Source organism: Medicago truncatula, chromosome 1, assembly GCF_003473485.1.
Source record: "Medicago truncatula cultivar Jemalong A17 chromosome 1, MtrunA17r5.0-ANR, whole genome shotgun sequence".
Taxonomy (NCBI): Eukaryota; Viridiplantae; Streptophyta; class Magnoliopsida; order Fabales; family Fabaceae; genus Medicago; species Medicago truncatula.
Window position 1 is genome coordinate 35053141 of NC_053042.1, and position 22672 is coordinate 35075812.

Sequence of the window (22672 nt, forward strand, 5' to 3'; positions counted from 1 at the left end):
GACAACATTCCTTCCTGTTGTCGATGACGAATCCGACGTTGGGAACAATAACCAGATTTAGAAAGAATTGTTGACAAGCTAAGATGTTAACGTTGTTATTATATATATATTTTTTTTTATAAAAACAAACTGATATTCATTCATTCAAATCGACAGGTTACATCATTCAACATCGCTAAAAATGTAAAGGATGAATATGTGAACAAACTCACAGCATCCAAGTTAATAGAATATAACGACATAATGCCTACAAAAATACATAATAAAATTAAAGTGACCGGAACACCCATGCCTCCAGATAATGTAACTAAATGTTTTAAAGGTTGTAATGTTGTTATTATATACATTTATAAAATAATAATAGAACATTTAATAAAAAAAAGATTTGACTGGATATGCTTAAAAACGATCTTCTACAAAAACTCTCATTCAAATAATAGAACATACACCCTCCGCTCACTAATATAAGCAAAAAATTACATTTTCATTCCTTTAATGATGTATGTGGTCTATAATAAAGATCATGTGCATCATTAAACGAATGAACCTAAAATGTAGTTTTTTTGCTTATATTAGTAATCGGAGGGTGTAGTCATTTTAGGTTCATTCATTTAATGATGTATATGGTCTATAATAAAGATCATGTGCATCATTAAATGAATGAACCTAAAATGTAGTTTTTTTGCTTATATTAGTGATCGGAGGGTGTAGTCATTTTTCTCGACAAAAAAAAAAAAAAACATAGTCATTTTTTACTTTTTCTGGAAATAATCATTTTTGACTTTTTTGAGTGGAAAATCAGTAGACTTTAATAATTGTCTTGAACTATTTATTGACTTTTACGAGTGAGAAAGAGATCGTCATGGATGACACCGATTGAAGTATCTTACGTACCAAATGGAACCCGAAACATTGGTTTCTTTGTTGCTTTTCTCTGCAACTCTTGTTTCGTTCCTATTCTTAACCATAAAAAAACAATGCAAAACACTCTCCAAAATCCCCAACTCATACACTATCATTTGTTCTGTGTTTCCCATTGCAGCCAACTTCCACCGCCTCATACAATGGATTTCTGACATCCTCCAAACTATACCTTCCTCCACCTTTGTCCTCCACCGCCCCTTCGGCTCCTGCTCAGTCATCACGGCAAACCCCGTCGTAGTCCAACACATTCTAAAAACCAACTTCCCTTGTTACAACAAAGGTCCCACATTTCATCAATCCCTCGTTGAGTTTCTTGGTAACGGTATCTTCAACACCGACGGTGAAAGTTGGAAGGTTCAACGACAAATCTCCAGCCATGAATTCAACACTAAATCCCCATGCAAATTCATCGAAACGGTGGTGGATGTTGAACTTAACGACCGTCTCCTTCCTATTCTCCATGAAGCCTCCAAAAACTAAATGATCCTCCCTGATTTTCAAGATATTCTCCAACGTTTTACGTTTGATAATATTTGCATAATCACATTTGGATTCGATCCGGAATATCTCATCCCTTCTCTTCCCGAAATCGCGTTTGTCAAAGCTTTTGACGATAGCACACGAATCAGCGGCGACAGGATAAACGCTGATGTTCCATTTTTATGGAAAGTGAAAAAATTCCTAAACATTGGACCCGAGCGACGGTTGAAAGAAGCTGTCGCTGAAGTAAGGGGGCTCGCCACAAAAATTGTTAGGGAAAAGAAAAAAGAGCTTAAAGAAAAGGAAACCTTGGAATCGGTGGATATTTTGTCGCGATTTTTAAGTTCTGGTCATTCGGACGAATCTTTTGTAGTTGATATTGTGATAAGCTTTATTCTTGCTGGGAGAGATACAACTTCAGCTGCACTCACGTGGTTCTTTTTGTTAATCTCTAAGCATAGTCATGTAGAGAATGAGATTCTTAAAGAGATTACTAGAAAATCAATGATAGTTAGTAACGATGAGGTGAAGAATATGGTTTACACTCATGCATCGTTATGCGAGAGTATGAGAATGGACCCTCCAGTTTCAGTGGATGCTAAGGAAGCAGCCTACGATGATGTTTTGCCAGATGGAACATTAGTGAAGAAAGGGTGGATAGTTGCGTATCATGTATATGTTATGGGAAGGTCTGAGAAAATATGGGGATCCGATTGGGCTGAGTTTTGACCTGAGAGGTGGTTGAGTCGAGCTGACGATGGAAAATGGAGCTTTGTTGGGATGGATCCTTATACTTATCCGATTTTTCAAGCTGGGCCGAGGGTGTGTTTAGGGAAAGAAATGGCGTTCTTAGAAATGAAGATCAGGTTGGTTGTTGGCATTATAAGGGAGTTTAGGTTGCTTCCAGCGATGGATGAAGGGGTTGAACCAGTGTTTGATTCACATCTTACTTCAATTATGAAAGGTGGCTTTCCGGTAAAGATCAAGAAGCGCATCTTACACACATGAATAAATCTGATTTTACAATATAATGTAAGGTGGTGAATTGCACCCAAAAGAAAATGTGAGGACGTGTAGGATAATTTTGAAATTTTCCTTTTCTTGTCTCAATTATGGATAAAATTATAATTTTGAAAAATTATTTTTATTATTAATCATTAATGAAAATTAAAAAAAAATAAAATGGAAATCTTTTAATTTGAATTGGGTGTTGGTGTGTGGATTCATACTTTTTTGCATTCAGCTAAGCTATCAACATCCATAATGGAAAACATGAAGGCTATTTTGCTTGCTCTAGAGATGTTAGAAAGGGAGACCCCTTGTTCCTCTTTTCTTTTTGCTTAGCTGAGGAAGTTCTTAGTTATTAAGGTCTAAACAAGCTTGTGGAGATGGACCAGTTGAAGCTCATAAGAGAAACCAAATCAAATGAAATCTCCAATGAGATTTTAATTACCAATTGTTTCTATTTTTGAATCCTTAACTTAGCAACACCCTTTTCTTAAATAGAACTAACTAATCAACTATCAATAATTTCATATCATTACATTTAAATTATTTAATATTAAAAAAGTGTGGTCCTACTTAAAATTGAGGTCTTAAGTGAAACATTGGGTCTTATAAGACCTCAAAAAAATTATCCCCGCTGTAATACGTACCAAGTCTTCAAAATTTGAGTCACCATCATTAGAGATTGTCTCAAATTTCCTTAGGACACTTGTTAGCATTTCTTTAAATTTCAATTGATAAAACATAAAATCATTTGTTTACAAGTCATAACTCAATTGACAAAAATGTTAAAATTGATAAACCAAATGTCATGATGGGGTTCAAATTTTTGTTTATCTACGTACATGTTCGCTACTGCGTTTATAAAGTGGAGTTTGATGAAAATCACGGTAAAAAAACACGTTAGCGTAGAAATTAGTACTTGAAACTTCTAAAAATAACGGCAAAAATAAATCGAAAAATATACAAACATGTTTTTTTATATTGCAAACAGGAAATCAAACACACACTGCGCTATGAAACAAATAGACAACAAACAAACATAATTTTTTTTTTCTTTATTTTTTATTTCTTTTTCAGGAGGCATATATACGTCTGAAATAGTCAACTAAAAATTTCAATAAAATAAAAAATAGTGAATTGAAAATGAGATTACATTCTCCAATCCACTATTTACTTATGAGTTACATGATTCCTTAATCATTCCTTGTCTTCCTTCTTCTATTTCGTGAAAACAAAAGTTGGCTTATTCCACACCACTGTGAGTTTAGAAAACAAAAACATTTGCTGAATGCCTCTCCTCTCAGTTCCATCCACCACCAAAACCCTAAATTCTCCATCCCCTTTCTATCACCACCATGCCACTTTCTTCCAATCCAAATCCAAATCCAAATTCAAATTCAAACCCAAATTTCAATTTCATCCAATTCTCAATCTCAGTATCGCGTGTAAAAGTCTCGATGTCGCAGTCTCTCCCGATTCGAAGCTGAGAAGCGTTGGATCCAAACACGTTGATGTTGCCACTTTGGGTAATCTTTGTGTTGATATTGTTCTCAATGTTCCTCAATTGCCTCCTTCTTCCGTTCAACAACGTAAAGCTTTCATGGAACATTTGGCTTCCTCTCCACCTCCCAAGGTTTCTTTTTCGCTCTTCTAATCATTCCATCAAATCTTCGGATTAGCTTTAATCTTAATTATTACACTCTTCTTGGTTTAGTTGGTTCCCCTGCTCCTTGTATTCTCGTTAATATTATTTGTCTTTTTCAACAAAAAAATATTAATAATTGAAAAACTTACAGTTTTGTAATTTAAAGGGGGTAATAGTAATTTTAGTGTTGAATGTGTAACTATAGCCACAATTATTATTCGATTCCATGTATCAAAATTTTAAAACAGTTTTGTGCACTTTGTTAGTCAAAATAGTCTGTTAAAATAGTCCCTCAATGTTGACCATAACTCTTTTTTTTATAGGGACTACTATGACAATAAGTAAATACTTATAGTGATTGATATGGCCGTAAGGGACTGATATGCTAGTATTTACGGAACATTTTAACGTGAGGGACTATTTTGATTAACATAGTGCACAATCAATCACTCTTTTGGAATTTTTATACATTTTGGGACTATCGTGACTACTCGTTACACATTCAGGGACCAAAATGACTATTACCCCTTAAAAGGGGAGTGAATTGGCAAATTAGTCCCAAAATTGTAAGCATTGTTAAAAACAGTCCCTCGATTTTATTCAAATTGGCAAATAAGTCTCCGAAATTGTAAAATGTTATTCAAATAGTTGCTCCGGTAACTTTTGTTGTTAGAGGTTATGATGTGGCACATTAACTGGATATATCATATTGCACGTTGATCTCAAATCAATTTTAATTCACAATCGACTAATTTGCCTATGAAATTTAGGTCATATCAATCACAGATTGGTCAGTAATTGCAACCGTGTGATGACTAATTACTTGCAAATTAGTCTTTAATAGATCTAAATTTCATAGGCAAATTAGCTTCCAGTGTGTTGGCATTGATGTAGGATCAATGTTGAGGGACCACGAATGCAATTAATGTGTCATGTCATATCCTCCAATGATAGAATTTATTTAAAGGACTACTTTGAATGACATTTTACAAATTTCATAGATGTAGTTGACGATTCGCAAAAATCATGAACTCGCAAAAACTCATGAACTATTTTGACGGATGCATACAAATTCGAGGACTAAATTGCCTATTTACTCTTAAAAGGGGAGTAAATCAGTGTTCTCGTGATTCAAATTGTAATGGTTGAGCCATTTAGTCCCTCATATCTACGAAATAGCAAATTAGTCCCTTATATTGAAGAATATCGATTAATTTGTAAGCATAAAATGTTAAAATGGATGTGAGACATACATATTGACTTGAATAGTTTCTTGTTGCATCCAGATAAGCATAAAATCTTTAAATTGTAGGGCTAAATTTGGAAACTAAATTGACTCACATTGTTCAATTTAAAGGACTAAATTGCTATTTTGTGAATTTAAGAGACTTAATGGACCGACCCTTACAATTTCAAGGATTAAAATGCTGATTTGAGAGTAAAAGGAAAATATAAAATGAGACGGAAAATGTTTTCTTAAACCAAACAGTGCTGACTATCATTCATCCCACTTCTGTGTGTTCTTCATATTTATATTCTACAAATGGTTTTATTGTCCTGTATCCTGTGGTTTTTGGTGTAGAAACATTGGGAAGCTGGTGGGAACTGCAATATGGCCATAGCAGCTGCAAGGCTAGGACTTAACTGTGTATCAATTGGTCATGTTGGTAAGGAAATCTATGGGAACTTTCTGTCGGATGTGCTTCGTGATGAGGGAATTGGCATGGTTGGGATGAGTACTAATGATGATACTGTCAGCTGTTCTGGTGCCTCTTATGAAACACTTCTATGCTGGGTTCTCGTTGATCCTTTACAAAGACATGGGTTTTGTAGGTAAAAATGATTCACTGTCATACTCAAGTTTTCTCATTTTTTTTGTTTACGATGGCCTAATTAAGCTTTTTTCCTACTAGTCGAGCTGATTTTAGCAAGGATCCTGCATTTAATTGGCTGAACAAAATGTCCAGAGAAGCAAAATTAGCTATTAAAAATTCAAAGGTTTTGTTTTGTAATGGATATGGATTTGATGATTTCTCTCCTGGTTTACTACTCTCAGTAGTGGACTGTGCTGTTGAAGTTGGCACATCAATCTTCTTTGATCCTGGACCACGTGGAAAGAGCCTCTCCTCTGGGACTCAAGAACAACAGAGAGCTCTTAACCAGTTTCTGAGGATGAGTGACGTTCTTCTTCTAACATCTGACGAGGTTTTCACTACATCTATCATCATATTGCTTCTATCCTTAATACAACTGTGATTGCTTATGACTGTCTACTTTACGCTTGTCCTCTACTATTTGGGATATGCTGGTTTTTAAGTTCTTTTTTCTTTGGTTTATAAACTCTGAAATTTGTCTTTCTATCTCTCATTTGAGCTGCATATTTCTGTTTTCACTTTGCTTTCAGATTATTGACAGTGCTCCATGTTAACCTGTCTTCATTTTCTTATCCTAATACTAAGGACTTCATATTTATATATTCTCTGTTTATAAAAACCTTCTTAACCTTATGCAGTGTTTCTGTCGTTCCTCTCGGTTGTGGACCATTGGACATGTTTTGTTTGTTTCTCCAAGTTATTATGTTTGATCTATAATCTATATACTATGGTACTTGCATATTTATGGACTCTTTCAGGATGTTGAAATTAGTGCCTTTTCCCCAATAAACATGATTTTGGAACATTTAAAAGTTATTTATAGTTTTGCAAATTTCAATACACTTCACTTGGGCGTTTGACATTGTTGCTCAAAATCATGTCAAACAATTGGAATGGTAGAAAAAGGAGAATCTTTAAACTGATTTGGAGCTGTGATTATTGGAGCTGACAATCTTATAATTTGTCTAATGAGATATTGGTCTTCTCCTAGTCTTCTCTTATATTACTATAAAACAGTTATGTGATGCAAATAAAAAGGGCTTCTGCTTTTATGAGTTTAAAAGGAGGGCACTGTTGGTGTAAACCATTGTACACATGCATCCAACGTGAAACCATCATTTTGACATGTCATCCCATTCTTGTTACTTAACTTAAAATAAATGGTATGAAGTGGCAAAATGAAGGGCTCCTGCTCGATGTCAGTTTAAAACTAATTTACACTGACAATGTATACCCATTAATCACTTTAATATTTATAATTTGTAGGTAGTTTACAAAACACTTTTCAATTTAATAACATCTCTGATGTTTTTGATTTGCATGCAGGCTGAGTCATTAACTGGCATAGGAGATCCGATATTAGCTGGGCAAGAGTTGCTTAAAAGAGGGATCCGCACAAAGTGGGTGATTGTAAAAATGGGTCTTAAGGGTTCAATTCTAATAACTTCATCAAGTATAGCGTGTGCACCTGCATTTAAGGTAACTTCTCAATCTCATTCTGAACTCTCTTAATTGCTTCCAACAAATTTTTGCAATTATAGAACATATTGATTTTTTTTTTTTTCATTTTATATACTGCCACTCTACTTAACTTTGCTACGACATACTTTGTATTAAGAATTTTATATTTTCTGCTTAAAGATGAAATTCCAGTTTAGGGCAAATTAATGAAAAGTACGCGATTAAAGCTACAGACACTTTATATTTTAAAACATAATGGCCTTCTGAACATTGGACGTGGTTTCTCCTACTGAAATATCTTTCTATTTGTGTGTTAAACTTGCATTTCCAACATCCTAATATCAAAGGAATTATCAAGTGAGAGTCTGATATGCTCCAAGTATAACTTGTCACTTTTTCTGTCTGTGTTCAAAGTCTTGTTTTTCTCTCTTGCAAAATTTATGGAGTTTTATTTTACAACCATTAAATTTTTGTGATAACTCTTGAATGCAAACTAATTGGATTTATAAATTATATCATCAGGTGAACATTGTTGACAGTGTTGGGTGTGGAGACAGTTTTGTAGCTGCTATTGCATATGGTTTTATACATAAATTGCCAATGGTTAATACATTAGCATTTGCAAATGCAGTAGGTGCGGCAACAGCCATGGGCTGTGGTGCCGGTAGGAATGTAGCATCTCTGGAAAAGGTAGTAGATATATTAAGATCATCGAGCTTCCATGAAGATCGTGAATTTTGGACCGACATTCTTGAAAAGAAAGTGATAGATCAGGAAGTAACATGTCTGTCAAATATTGTGATGAATGGAAACAGAAATCATGTCAACTTTATCCCATTTGACAAGGTTGCCTCTGAGCTCTTGCCCAAGCTTGAGTTTCCACAGACAGTGGAGAATGTGCCAACTTGATGTTTTGACAGTTGATTGCCACTCATGTGAACTAACCCTTCTCTGGATTCTCTCAACTTTTTGGCTCCTTTATCCTCTAAAAGTCTAAAAGTAAGCGTTAAGACAGCAGAGTTTTATCTCTGAAAAACACATTGTTTTGAGCAAGTATATGACGTAGCTGCTCATCAAACAATTTAGCTGATTTCTTTCGTTCCAGTCTCAAGTATATTCCTTTGATGTCAAGGGTATTTTTCCTCCCATAAAGGGTGAGGCAGAGCTTTTATCCTCTGGCAGATTACATTTCTTTTGGCTTCATTTTTGCATGAATGCTTCTCAAGTAGTGATATGTAATAGTCTCTATAATACATATTTTGATAGTTAATTGATGGCAGAGGGAAAAGTGGTTTGTATGAATTTTAATATTTTGAATAGGGATTATGTTATTATGATTATGATACTTCATGGTTGGAATTAGATACAAACATGTGACAAATGTTCTTCACCTATAACCTGCTAAAAGAGTGGTGTTTGAAATGCTAATTGCGGTATTTATTATATTTGGACTTAGGCCATGTTTTACAGCATACAAAAGAACAGATGAAATTAACGTATTGAAGGATGTAACTACTAACAAGACTAAATATAACTGCTAAAACATAATCAATACTTAAGAGTTGTCTCAGAAATTATTGAATCAAAATTTCTGGATATTTATATTAACAGAAGGGCTATTACAGGGCGACAACAGTTCTCAAATACAGAAACATATACATCGAGTTATAAACAAGATTATGAGTCAACAGCATGACGTTCATTCTAACTTGTTACTTTTATATTCGCCCTCAGTTTCTCCTTTCCTCAGCAATCTCTGTTAGGCTCCTTGATGAATGTACTCTCCCCTTTCTGCTCTCTGCATGCTTGAATTGTGCTTCTCTGCCTCACTTGGCATTCCTAGTTGATACTATTGCACTTCCTTGATGTATTTCAGCTCTCATTTTTTACTCCTTTGAGTTGATACTACTAAAGTTGAGGTTAAGGTAGTACTGCTCCATAATTTAGATATCTTCCCATGCAGATTCTGTGTCTGGTAAGCTTTTCCATTTTGTTAAAACCTATGTTGTGGCACTTGTAGATTGCCTCCGTCATCCGTGGTTGGCAAAGGAAGGGGAATGCAATTATCCTGTACCATGACCTCTGAACAGTTTCTGCTGTTAAACACCGGATAAATCTTTTAGAGAAATAGGCAATATAACCTCTCAAAAAAATAAAGGATGCTTTGAGATGTGCGTCTACATCTGTTTCTACCGTGGAAACAAATAGTAAGTCATGTAAAGGATGCTTTGAGATTGTGATCAAATTGTTTTTTGAGTTTACAGAACTATGAATACTAAAGAGCTTGGAATTGCAAAAACATATGCATTACGAAAGGGTCAAGTCCGGCTGAACTGCAGGTTGATTTCATGAGAGGGTGAAGGTCGATTCATCCAGGAATTGCACATCCAAAATAAACCGCTCAAGGAACAATGAAAATGGATCAAGAATCTCTTTAGACTCGTAAAAACCTTTAAAGATTGGAATGAAGTTTCTACCCCAAAACATAAACAAAGTGAAATGGTTCTTTAACTTTCTCAACATGTACTCAAGAATAAATAAAAGGGTATAAGTACAACAAGGAATTACAAATTATTCTTACACGGAATAATTAGGATAGGATTATGCACAATCCTACTAACAAATGAAAGATAAGAGATCTAGAAATTCAACAATTCAAATCAAAATATGACAATTTCAAACTGGCTGAGCTCATTCCTTAACTCTAAAATGACTTGATTAGAGTCTGTCTCTGAGATATGTTATACATAGATTAAGAATTACAAATTTAAATAAAAAAATAAAAACTCCTATTTTTTCCAACAACTGACAGTGTAATAACATATGGTAATTGAACACGCCTGTAATCAAGTTAGAACCATCCGACTACAACCACCGGAAGTTTGCAGGCAATAGTCAGATTGTCCTATTGAAGATCCATCTTCACCAAGCACATCCTCAGTTTCTTTAGATCGCTCTTATGTATTCATCACTTTTTTTTTTGCTATTGACCTAGTGGCCAACACACACGGAGAGGGAAATATGGTGACCGTGGGTACAAACCTAGGATTCCCCTCACAGCCAAACTACTAGGCTGTACCAACTAGGACAAAAATGCCACACTTTGGAAGGCCCTTGGCAAGAGAGTACACTCTTGAGATGCTGTAACATTGTAATGGCGGCCTGGTAGTGAACTTGTTGACTTTTGGAGACATGTTGACTCAATCATCGGGCAAAGAAAGAGGTATATGTCCGGGTAGTACTTAAGTATAGAAGTTTTACTACGACGTTTCTATACTTTGATTCATCATCATGAAATACAAATTTTGTTTCAACTCAACCTACCGCAAATTTGTTTCTTTCTCAATCTGCATCCATCAATTCCATCTCTTCTACTCATATGTGTAAGAAGGATATCCTTTGGGACATAGATACAAGTGTCACTGACCCTACATCACTCTTTCTTCAAAATTTCTCATGTTTTCAGCACATTTAACCTTTAACTATGAGCTTACCTAATGGTTACAAGACTAATGCAGCTATTTCAGGCAGTATCAATCGTTTCTGTTGTAGCAAAAACTCGCCAATTCTTTGGATTGTTACATTAACAACTTTCCAAACTAACAAGGAGTCTAACTTTGCAGAGTTCCAACAAGAGACTTATTGGTAAACTTTAAGACATGAAGATATGTAATGTATGTGTTACGAGTTCATGCCTCGGTTTCCCTAGCTACCTCTCTCCGTGTTCATGTAATTCTGTTTCTAAGATTCATTGATGATTCTTCTTCTACTTCTACATGACATTATAGACTAGGACATATTTATGATTCTAGACACAAATAAAGGTATTGCTTTATTACAATTTCTCTTCATATCTTACAAGAATAGTAATTCTCCTGTCCTAATAATAGAGAAAGAACACTTTCTTATCCTAACAGCATTACTCATTCTACTACTAAAATATTTAAGCAGATAGCTCCAGGGAAGAATACTGAATATGGATCATGATTATTATTGATTGAATTGAATAGTAAAAAAAGAGAAAGTTGCAAAGCAATGAACCAAGACAATTTCGGCATTTTTTGTCATTTGAATTAGGACTTGTGGACAACTAACTGATTCTATAACCTGACTAAATTAACATTACCTTCGCAATGAACCAAGACAATTAAAAACAGAAATAAGTATCATCAGAGTGTGCATAAACCCTAAGCCTTGTCAAGTTTTGAATATCCATCAGTGATACAAAGACAAAAATGGCTGAAAAAAGAAGCCAATACCTGCAGCCAGTGAAAGGAATTGAAGAGAGAAAAAATGCAAAAAAAATTTGGACCATTTCTCGATTTGTGCGTGTCATCCTTGCGCAGGGGCCATGCTAATCTTCTCTGTATCGTTCCAATTTTATCGGATGTCCCCGAAGGGACAATAGAAGAGAGCATTTGCGCGTTATATAAACATTAAATAAATATGTATGTTAACCGATGTGGGACTTATTTTGTGTGTGCGTATGACAACTAGGAAATAAAACACTAACATGCATTGCACTTCTAAACTTATCAATCATTTTAATGCCACCAAGATTCATCGCATAATAAATGATGGTTCGTTCGGTTCCACACTCTCTTGAAAACTATATACAGAGATGTTGTTATTGATATACTGTATTAAATTTTAGAAGATAGAGACCACGGGCTGCACTGCATTGTACACTTATCTAGCTCTTCCTTTTCTTTTGTATGTAAAATCACTTTTTAAGGTCCATAAATTGGTTCCATTTTCTTGTTTCTTGGATCCCAATAGTTAGATGGTTGCTTTTTTGACATCCATTATTTCATAGAAACACATGGAAATAATCAAAAACTCAGCGGTAGTTAACTAACGTCGGTTTTCCAGTTATAAGTTGGTGGTAGTTAACTACCGCTAAAGATATTTCAGATTTTTCCATGTGTTTTTAGGAAGTTTAAATGTCAAAAAAGCAATTTTCCAATAATTATTGATGTATTTGAAGGTCCATTAATTAATTATCACTAAGTTGTCCTAGAGACTCACTCTGCTCAATTATCAAGGGAAATCAAAACCAAGAATATGAAAGGTTTATTAGAAAACAAAAACTAGGGAACTGATAAAACTAAGGAAGACATTATTTTCGTCGTAACATTATAATTGCACATCTTCAATGTTTAAATTTTTGGAGTGAAGATATAAATCTATGCTGAAAAACTATGTACGATATAATTGTAAAGGTTCCCTTTTTTTATATGTAAATATTAGTAAATTAGGGGTTATGTTACTTTCAGAATCAAATGTGGGACACCCTACTTAAAACTCATTCGATGTTTTTTAACTCACCAACCAAACTATCTACGTGGGATTTATATATTTCTTTTATTAAAATTTTGATATCTATGCTACGGTTGAACAGAGTTAACATGTTGTGAAAGTCTAGTATCTTTTAACAAACTTGACCCCATCCGATAGTAGAGATATCTAATTCAAAAAGACCTTAAGTAGATTGAAAATACGGTCATTTAAAGAAAGATTTCATATAAAATTCTTAAATATTCTTCTTTTTTTTTGTTACAAAATTCTTAAATATTCATTTCAATGCATCTTTTAGACTACATTTCGATAACTTTTAAATAGCTAAAGATTATCTTCTCTCAAAAAAAAATTACACTTCAATACATTTTAAAACTCGGTTTCCAAGTAACACTTCAATATTTGACACATCTGAAATGGATTAGTATCATTCTTATTTCTCAAAAGAAATTGAGTGAGAATCTCAACACATTAAATAATTTCCTACCAAAAAAAAAGCCTCCAATGTTTTAAACTAGTAAGAAGAGCTTATGCAAAATGAAATATTTTACAATACACTTCACATGATAAATATTCACTTAAAATTTTTAAAACACCTTATTATCCAGACTCTATTAAAGTAGAAAGGACTGATGTAAAACTTCGCAATTTGCAACATTTTATCGATTAACAATTCCAAAAGCAATAATAAAACCATCTGGCAGATTTCATATGATACAGTTTAATTAAACTGTTTACCTAGAAGCATTAGTTTCATACACTTATCAAGCATCACATTTCAATCTTTATCATGACAAGTGATTATATTTATCTTTGTTAACGACATTTAAATTCAAGACCCGTAAAAATTTCTTGTTTGGAAACATGAAGGAAACCAACAACATTAAAAAAATAAAAAAAAAAACCTACTGAATCATCATATTCTCTAAATCCTATCCAATATTATACCAAATGCAGTACAACTCGAATACAAGAACCAGAACTAAGATTGAATGGATTGTTTAAAAAACGCAAGGCTCCTCAACTAAAATTGAATGTAATATTCTCAATAGCCATAGTTGGTGCCGTATACAGAACCATAGTCTGCAGGTGGTGCATGGCCTGCAGCACCTGATTGTGGAGATGCATAAACAGGAGCATTGGTGGGATAGGAATTATAGCCTTGGTTAACTGTTCCTCCCATGTGATCCTGTGCCTGTGCGGCGGCCACGGCATTTGCAGCTTCAGCCATGAAATTCTGCATCAGATAGATTGTGACCAATTTAGATAAATACACAAAAAGATGTCAAGCAAAACATGCACCTTTATTCTTAGGATAGGATTTCAATTTTATGTACATCGACAACATCGAAAAAGAAAAAACAGAAAGAAGTCACATGACAATGATAACTAAAATTGGTTCTATCCTTTGCCACTATTTACAACAATTCGTTTAGCCTTATTTTATAAGGTTTCCTACCATTTCACATTCTGTACCTTCTCAAGAAAGGCTTTCATCTAATTTTTGTTCATCGATAACATGGGAAAACAAAAGGCAAAGTGCAAGAAAAAAAAAACAAATATACTTCAATGTCATTGGAATTCCCTCTCATTATTCAATGCTATCATTTATTTATATATATCTTCAACTACAAAAGATGGTTACCAACAAATACTTTTACTATACCAGTAGACATTTAAAATTGAACTATCATACACAACACAATTTAAAAACTACTGGGAAAAATTATCATCCAAAGACAATCATTAACTAGTATATATGGAGCTATCCACACATACAAGAATAAACCAAAAATGCAAACATAAAATCTACCATTTCCAATCACAGAGAATTCAATCAGTGTCTATTAATCATCATTAATGAGAAGACATAACAAGCAGACTCTATTAATCATCATTAATGATAAGACATATAACAAGCAGATTAGAAATCTCAAAGACCTTCAAAATCAAATACCTGAACCAGCTGTTGGGCTGCCTGTATTTGTGAAGCGGTACCACTTATTTCAACAGTCATCTCCCCTGGCACACCTCTAGTCTCTTGAATTGTAATACTTGCTCCACTAGCACGGCGAATGTAGCTAATATTTGCTCCTGATGCCCCAATAACAGCATCTGCAAAGGACAGCGGGATTTGCATGTGCTGTGTGACCTATACAATAGAAAATAAATTACAGAAGTCAAGATCATGATGATGATGATGATGATTCAAAACCAAAGTCGCTCTCTGCAATGATCAGTTAGGCAAAAGAAGACACCTTAGTCCCACCAGATTGCTGTGGCTGTCCACCGGAAGAATGTATTCCCAAAGAGGCATCCCTTGCGTAGGCAGGTGGTGGACCCTGATGCATGTGCTTGTCAATAGGAGGCAGGTCAGCAGGTGGGTAATAATTATCATAGTTATGTGGAGGTGGCATATACTGAGGATTGGGCGGAAAAGCAGGTCCACCACCACCGCCATGAGCAGGAAACCCTTGAGGAGGAGGCCCCCAAGGTTGGTGAGGTGGCATATTCTGGTTACCTCGAACATCTTGTCGTTGCATCTAAAGGTTGCGATGAAGAAAAAAATAATTAAATAATAGAAAAGCAATATAGTAAAATGCTCCATATAGCCTCAAAATAAACAAAATACAAAGCATTGCTTCAATCCCAAGCATAAGAGAAGAGGCCATTACACAGAGTAATTTACACTTGAAGGTAACATTGAAACCCCTTCTCAAAATGCAAAACATAAAAACAATAAATGAGTCAAGTCCAGCATACATATAACATGCAAATGATAGATAGCCGCCTAAAATGATTTCCAGTCCACCCTAGCCCTATCTATCACTAACCTACAAGATATTATTAATCTGCCCATTCATGCCTTTTAAATTTTGAAAACAGATCTTTACCTGTGTTTCAAACACTCCGACTATGCTACGGTCAACCAAGAACTTGCGTAGATGGAGTGCAATAAGTTCAACTGCCTTGTGAACTCCTGCGGGTTCCCCTTGTATCTCAACAATACTATCATCCCGCAAAGCGAAAATTGGCAGGTGTTCTGCTGTATACATTACATTATTCAGGTACAATAATTACACACTTGCATATTCATAAATCATGTATCTCCTATACATGTTTGCTAAATATTAGGGCATTGCTCGAGGAAAAAACTAACTTTCTAAAGACATAATATATGCCTTTAGAAAGTTAGTTTTTTTTCGTCGAGCAAATAAGTAAGCAAATAAGAATATCAGTAAGCAAATCAGTGCATCTGAGAGTGGCGGGTTTAGTGATCCTGATAAAATGTGCATCAGTTAATTTTTTATTTTTTATTTTTTATTTTTTTTGAAGGATGTGCATCAGTTAATGAAAGTTGAGTTGTGTCAAATACACAAATAAAAAGACCTCTAGAATAAAAATTTTGAAAAAAAAAATGTTTTCAAGCAATATTTCCCCATGTTTAATAATGTCAGAAAATTACGGATTACGCTGACATCAACGCTTACGTCAGTGTTATCTGTAATCCTTCAAAAAAATAATGTCTGAAAACGCACCTGAACCAAGAATGCGTATATTGCAACCTGTAGAATCTTGAAAGATTTTTATAGTGGACCCCTGCTTCCCAATCAAGCTTCCTGCTTGAGTATCAGCCACTAGAAGCCTCGTAATACTTGGGCGCCCTGCACCTTGTGCAGTATCTGCAGGCTCACTGACCACATTGGCAACTTGTTTATGAACCCTTAACAAACCCTCCACAGCAGGTGGTATGGGGCGATCTGGCTCTTCTTTTGCAGAAACCATTACCTTTTATAAGGATAAATGAAATAGAATTCAGAAACACCGTGTAGGAAATAGCAGGCTTTCATTAAACACCAAAGACAGATGAATTCCAGAAAATCTAACTGTATATGATTGATTCATTTCAAATGTTCCAAAGACACTCGTTGATCACTAATTTCACTATTGTATCTCTAGAATAAATATATAAAATTTTGTTTTACCTTTTCACTTAATTTTCATTTCTGTTCATTGAACTAGCAATTACTTTCACTGGTGAAACTAAATTTTCCTTTAACTTTATTTCCATTTCTTTGGAACGATGCATCTCTATATTCTCAATTAGCAATTATTTTCACTATACCAGTTTTCTATGAATATGAATAGTTTAATTTTTAATTAATAATTTTAAATCTTTGGAGTAACTCAATAATGATAGGAGTGCTAGGAGTAATTGAATTGCTCAATATATATGTTAGATTTATAAATTTTAATGACATAGCACCCTGAATTCATCAGTTTTAGCATACTCAGTACTATGTGGATCAAATTTCAGAAGCTTTTTTTAGTTGACTGCAAGTGTGTTTTGAAGGTAAGAGTTTGAGTGTGGCAAGACACCAATCGACCAAGTTCTAAAGTTACCAGGTACAGTGAAAGCTTCTTGCCACCAAAGTCTGCACAAACTATTTCTGGTTCTTAAGTCAGAAACAACATTTCAGCAGTTGTACATGCTCATTGCTGTTTCCCTGCAACTTGAACTTTGGCTCTTCAATTTGAAGCCACTTGGTTCATTCATATTTGCTGACAACCTGCACACATCCATTGTGTTATCTCAATAAAAGACATCTCTTTTTGTTTATATTAACCTGTTTCATTATTTATTATTTCTTGTGTTTAGCTGGATTATGTAATTTTAATAGGTTCACTTCCTTGATAACTGATCACCGTTTCCTTATTATATAATATACAATTCCTTACTCCTTAGCAATAGTGTTCATCTGTGCTACCGTGTTTTATCCTGAATGAACCATTTAGTTTCAATTTCAAATTGATGAATTAAGAGCTTGCTTCATCCAAGTAGATGTCTTCCATATTAAAGCCCTAAATAGTTGCCACAACAAGATAGAGCACTAGGGTTTATTCATAAGCATAATGGAGTGTTAGTTTTCATGAAGTGATGTTCCTTCTATTATATTTTCATTAACCTAGTTCTTGATGATTGAAATTGCATCCTTAACCACGATTAAGTTTTAAAATAGTTTATGTTTGTGTTATGGGCAACAAAGACCATAAACATACTTCTAACAAAAGAACTGATAAGTCAAACAAATATCTATAATACACTACAATATCCGAGATTATGCCTAGCTACATTAATAAAAAGAACAAATTGAAAAGTATACTTACCGCTCTTTCTGCGGTTCCTTGAGGTCCATCGAGAATTTTAACTCGAGCCCTAGTCTCTTCAGTAATTTTCTTAATAAACTCTCCTTTGCGTCCAATGATGCTGCCAACCTTTTGTGCAGGAACCAACATCCTGAAAACATTCTCTCCAGGCCACCCATACCACTTCTTTATTTCAATTCCTTTCGAATCTTCCCCGGGTACCTTCTTTTCCGGCGAACCAAAATTCTCAGTCACATGATTCCCTTCATCATGTTGTTCCTCGTTAGTATTCTCTTCAGTCAGAGCATTGGCAATGGCATCGTCAATTTCAGGAAAATTTTCCACATCATGACCTTCTAATTGATCTTCAGGAAGATTGGCATCCTCACCCAAACTTCCCACCTGTTCATCATCAATATCATCATGCTGCAGTTGAGGAAACCCTGACTCATCATCTTGCTGCAGTTGAGGAAATCCAGACTCATCATCATGCAGCAGTTGAGGAAATCCAGACTCATCATCATGGTGCAGTTGAGGAAACCCTGAGTCATCAATCACATCTCCTTCATCGTGTTCATCGGAATGAATTTGTGGAAATTCCATATTCTCAGGCACATAGCCAACATCTTCTCCATCAAAATGTTCCCCAGACATATCTATTACTTCAAAACCCATCATATGAAAACAAAACCTCATCAATATCATTCTCAACAAAAACTAAAATTGAAACACACACAATACACAAGAAGAAAATGAATAATGCAACAATCATGAGGAATATACGCGTGCATCAAATGATTTATTTCCACGTCATTTAATGAATATGACAGCTATGTGTTTATAAACACATTGAATGACGTAGCAACACATCATTGGATGCAGGTGTAAAATAATTTTACACTGACAGTGCTACTAATTAAACTCATAGTGCAATGGATATGCTATGTTAGTATAAATTAATTCTACGCTGACATCCAATAGGAATCAAGTATTTATCCATGTTGTACCATTAAATTGGGGTGTAGTGGGGTGATTTGGCGGGATACGCAGTTGCTATTGTACAACAGTGTAAAATTATTTTACACTGTCAGTGCATACAATTGTTTTACACTGTCAGTGCGAATCCTATTTTCTCAATTCTCAAACCAACTAAATAGAAAAAAAAATCTAGCCACATGTACAACAGAGTTGACAGTTACGGTAATCAATTTACACTGTAAAATTATACAATGTCAGTTACGCTAATCATGAGAACAAATAAACAGTAATCAATAATCATTCATTCAATATTCCTATCAATGTATTGAAATCATATCATATGGAACTAAATAATAATAATAATAACTGATGCATAAAATAAATATCCAAACGAATCAAAAAAAAAAAAAATCGATAACTATAATCAAGAATTATCCAAAACGCAAGAAAGCACGCGAGAAGCATGTGGTGAGTGGAGAAGAGTGAAAGTTAGGGTTAGGGTTAGAGAACTTACTGTGATTGTTGAAGAAGAAGAAAGAGAGAAAGCGCGGGCGATTGGATTTGGAGAAAGGTGTGTGTGCGGTGCGGTGGTGAATTTAGGTTTTCGGTAAGGATGAGAAAGATATAGTGAGAGAGAGAGACAAAAAGACACCACAAACTATATATATATATACTCTATTTTCTTTCTGCTCCCTAATTTACCCGGTTTTTTATTTTTGTTTTAGGCTCTGTTTGGTAAAAATAGCGGATAGCTGATAGCTATAAGCTAATTGAAGTGTTTGGTAAAAATAGCGGTTCAACTAGCTGATAAATGTAAAATGACATAAAGGGTATTCTTAATTCATAATAAAAATCATATCATTAATTTAAGTATTTGTAATTTTGTAAACTAATTTTTCTTTCAAAAAATACTTTAAATTTATTAATTTAATATATCCTATGTATTATAAATTAAATTAAATTTTATTCACTAAAATTTTATCTTATATTTATTATCATTTAAGTGTTTCCACTTTATAAAGAAAATAACATTTACCTCAAAAACAAACAAAAAAAAAGGTAGCACTAATAGAATAATACTAATAACAGAGAATAAAGAAAATAACACTTACCTCAAAAAAAAAAAAGTAACACTAATAGAATAATAGTATTTTGTTTCGTAAAAAAAAAAACGAAGGTATATACTTTTAAAAAAAAAAAAAAAGGTCAGCTGCTATATATACAAAAATTGGAATAAAGGGATAGTAGTCTTTTATTACGTAGCTTATTATAATAATTATAATGGATAAAAATACAATTTAAATGAAATAATAAGGGTAAAATTGGAAGAAAAAGTGAGAAGCTATAAGCTATAAGCTCAAACGCTACTTGGAATAGCTTCTGAAAAATAGCTTATAAGCTCGTGAAATAAGCTATAAGCTCATGGTGAAAAAGTGTTACCCAACAGAGCTTTTTTTGTCAAACGAGCTTATAAGCTATAAGCTAAAAGCTAAAAGCTTTTTTTTGGGTTTCCCAAACAGACCCTTAATGTATTCAACTTTTTTTTGTATATAAATTTTTTATTTTTTTTAATAAAATAATATATAGATTTTTTTAAAGCTATATATATATAGGGATAGGATCAAATGACACAATGGTGTCAAAATTAGTTTGACACCAAATCTTATCCATTCATTTTATTTAATCCAAAGGCTTAAAACTATCACCAAATTAATTAACATACATCAAATACTCTCAATCACCTGATTAAAAAACATATCTATCATCATTAATTCATAATCAAACAATACCTTCTTGTTTTTGGTAGATTCAAACCCTTTTTATTTTTCCCTAATTTTTTTCTTTTGGCCATAAGCACAAACTCAAACTTTATAATTTTTTATAAATCATGATAAATCTTAATTCAATTAAACATGAGACACAACGAGTCCTCTAAAAAAAATTAGACATATGAGTGACAAAATAATCTAATTAGCATGAACAATTCAGAATCATTTGTCGAGCTTGTTGGTTTTTTTTTAATACAATTGAATTAATTATTAAAAAAATATGAGTATATGAGATAAAGACAAAGAAATATCATTGATGGTGATGATGACTCTAACAATCATAGGTATATGAGTTCAACCATTCATTTTATAAAAAAGTTTAGAAAAAAAGTTTAAGTATGATTATAGAAATCTGAGAAAATTTATAAATTTGGGAAAATAAAAAAGAGGAACAAATAAATTTGGGAAAATAAAAATGGAATGTTTGATTATAAATTAATGATGATAAAGATGTTTCTTAATTAGGTGATAGAGAGTATTTGGTATATATTAATTAATTTGGTGATAGTTTTAAACTTTTGGATTAAATGAAATGAATGGATGAGATTTGGTGTCAAACTAATTTTGATACCATGGTGTCATTTGATCCTATCCTATATGCTTTTAATAGTTTATAATAATTGTAGATTTTATGGTAACAAATATAATTACCATAAAATCTACAATTATTACTTGTTATATAACTTTTAATAGTTTATAATAATTGTAGATTTTATGGTAATTTTATTTGTTATATAACTTTTAATAGTTTATTAAAATAAAGTTATTTTTAACTATTTTTTATATATATTATGCATGCAAAAACTGAAATCAATGTAGCTGAAAGTTTGTCCTTATTATACCACTCTATCCTAAGTTGTGGGGTATTTAATTTTTTTTTAAAAAATCCCAAAAATACCACGCAAGTCAAGATGGGGTATTTAAAAAATTCAAAAAAAAAAATAAAGAAACTACCTCCCAACTTGGAGTTGTGGGGTATAATGAGGACAAAAATTTCTTCACTTTTGAGGGTACCCCGCAGCTTCAAGTAGAGAGTGGTACCAGAAGAATCTGAAAAAGTTGGGCATTTATACAATTTTTTGAAAAAGTATGGTAGTTTTGGTATTTTTGGCAAAAAGTAGGGTAGAAAAAAAAATCTAAGTTGTGCACCTAATAGTTCTCAACAAGAGTCACATCGGAACAAAGAAAAGGCTTAAGATTGAAAACTACAACGCGGATTGAGCCATAAAAAATTCACATCATAGCTAAAGTTTTTCTTCGAAACTTTTTAACCACCATCAAAGCATGAAGTTTTGCTTGATCTAAAACTTTCGATAAGGATAGATCTTTATGAGCAAAAAGATAATTGTTTTGCACTATCTAAATAACACAAACACATGCCAACAAGATAACTTGAAGATATTTATTTTTTAAGGAATGACCTAAAGATTTTGTGCATCTCATTATGACCAGAGAAAAGATCGCAAAATAGGGATGGATAACTAAGAATATACTCTCTTCGGTCCTTATCATAAGAAATTTTTTTAAAAAAAATTCGGTCCTATTTATAAAAGAAATATCACAACTTTTAAGATGTCGTTATTGCTTAAAAGACTTTGCTACCCCTCATTTAATGTTTCTCTTTTAATATTAGTGAACGTATTTAATGTTTCACATTTTTATGAGCGTATATTTGTAAAAATATTCAAAAAGTTACATGAATTATTAATTGCATTGGTTTTGATATTTTTGGTTTTGTTTCTTATAACAAGGATCGAAGGGTGCAAACCAAGTTGTTTGGGCTCTAGTGGCAAGGAGCTCTTTCCAAGGATGTACCCAGGGAATACCGGGTTCGATTTCCCGGGGGAATAACGCTTGGTCAGTGCGCGTGCCTCTACACACGAGTCAAATTAGTCGTCCACCTTTGGTGAGTTGGAGACGGTGCGAAAGCCACAAAAAAGAAAGGATTGAAGGGTGCGATTAGGAAGGACATTATGAGTATCCTAATGATGAGACCGAGAGAGTGTTTGTGGGGTAGGAGAAAGATT

General features: G+C 33.6%; 2 protein-coding genes, 1 non-coding gene and 1 pseudogene across 5 annotated transcripts; 2 read left to right on the forward strand and 2 right to left on the reverse strand.

The window, feature by feature from the left end:
* The first annotated feature begins 917 nt into the window (after positions 1 to 917).
* Positions 918 to 2475, forward strand: LOC25484323 (cytochrome P450 94A2-like; annotated as a pseudogene).
* Positions 2476 to 3571: 1096 nt separating this feature from the next.
* On the forward strand, positions 3572 to 8784 carry LOC25484324 (fructokinase-1). Its single transcript, XM_013613104.3, has 5 exons — positions 3572 to 4045; positions 5640 to 5890; positions 5971 to 6262; positions 7258 to 7410; positions 7915 to 8784. The coding sequence occupies exons 1-5, from the start codon at positions 3701 to 3703 to the stop codon at positions 8299 to 8301; spliced, it is 1428 nt and encodes a 475-aa protein (XP_013468558.1). The 5' UTR covers positions 3572 to 3700; the 3' UTR covers positions 8302 to 8784.
* Positions 8785 to 11692: 2908 nt separating this feature from the next.
* Positions 11693 to 11795, reverse strand: LOC112418854 (U6 spliceosomal RNA). Its single transcript, XR_003008927.1, has one exon. It is a non-coding gene; the product is annotated as a U6 spliceosomal RNA (small nuclear RNA).
* Positions 11796 to 13395: 1600 nt separating this feature from the next.
* LOC25484325 (flowering locus K homology domain) lies at positions 13396 to 19469 on the reverse strand. 3 transcript variants are annotated; one of them, XM_013613106.3, is made up of 7 exons: positions 19331 to 19469; positions 17860 to 18500; positions 16230 to 16479; positions 15585 to 15733; positions 14949 to 15233; positions 14648 to 14842; positions 13396 to 13927 (listed from the first exon to the last, which is right to left on the reverse strand). In XM_013613106.3, exons 2-7 carry the CDS (start codon positions 18490 to 18492, stop codon positions 13736 to 13738), a joined length of 1704 nt encoding a protein of 567 aa, XP_013468560.1. In that variant the 5' UTR covers positions 18493 to 18500; positions 19331 to 19469; the 3' UTR covers positions 13396 to 13735. The 3 variants fall into 3 exon arrangements, with proteins under 3 accessions (XP_013468560.1, XP_013468559.1, XP_024635674.1); XM_013613105.3 differs by having other exon boundaries at positions 15585 to 15736; XM_024779906.2 differs by having other exon boundaries at positions 15585 to 15736; positions 17860 to 18494; positions 19331 to 19466.
* Positions 19470 to 22672: the final 3203 nt, after the last annotated feature.

What these genes read in the sequence shown, in the direction of transcription:
- LOC25484324 (XM_013613104.3), top strand. Translation starts at nt 3,701, where the DNA reads ATGCCTCTCCTCTCAGTTCCATCCACCACCAAAACCCTAAATTCTCCA. An exon ending in TTCTTCTAACATCTGACGAG is followed by an intron (nt 6,263 to 7,257) that starts GTTTTCACTACA and finishes ATTTGCATGCAG; the next exon opens with GCTGAGTCATTAACTGGCAT. An exon ending in CGTGTGCACCTGCATTTAAG is followed by an intron (nt 7,411 to 7,914) that starts GTAACTTCTCAA and finishes TTATATCATCAG; the next exon opens with GTGAACATTGTTGACAGTGT.
- LOC25484325 (XM_013613105.3), bottom strand. Translation starts at nt 18,492, where the DNA reads ATGTCTGGGGAACATTTTGATGGAGAAGATGTTGGCTATGTGCCTGAG. An exon ending in TATACGCATTCTTGGTTCAG is followed by an intron (nt 15,737 to 16,229) that starts GTGCGTTTTCAG and finishes TAATGTATACAG; the next exon opens with CAGAACACCTGCCAATTTTC. An exon ending in CAGCCCAACAGCTGGTTCAG is followed by an intron (nt 13,928 to 14,647) that starts GTATTTGATTTT and finishes TATCTGATGCAG; the next exon opens with AATTTCATGGCTGAAGCTGC.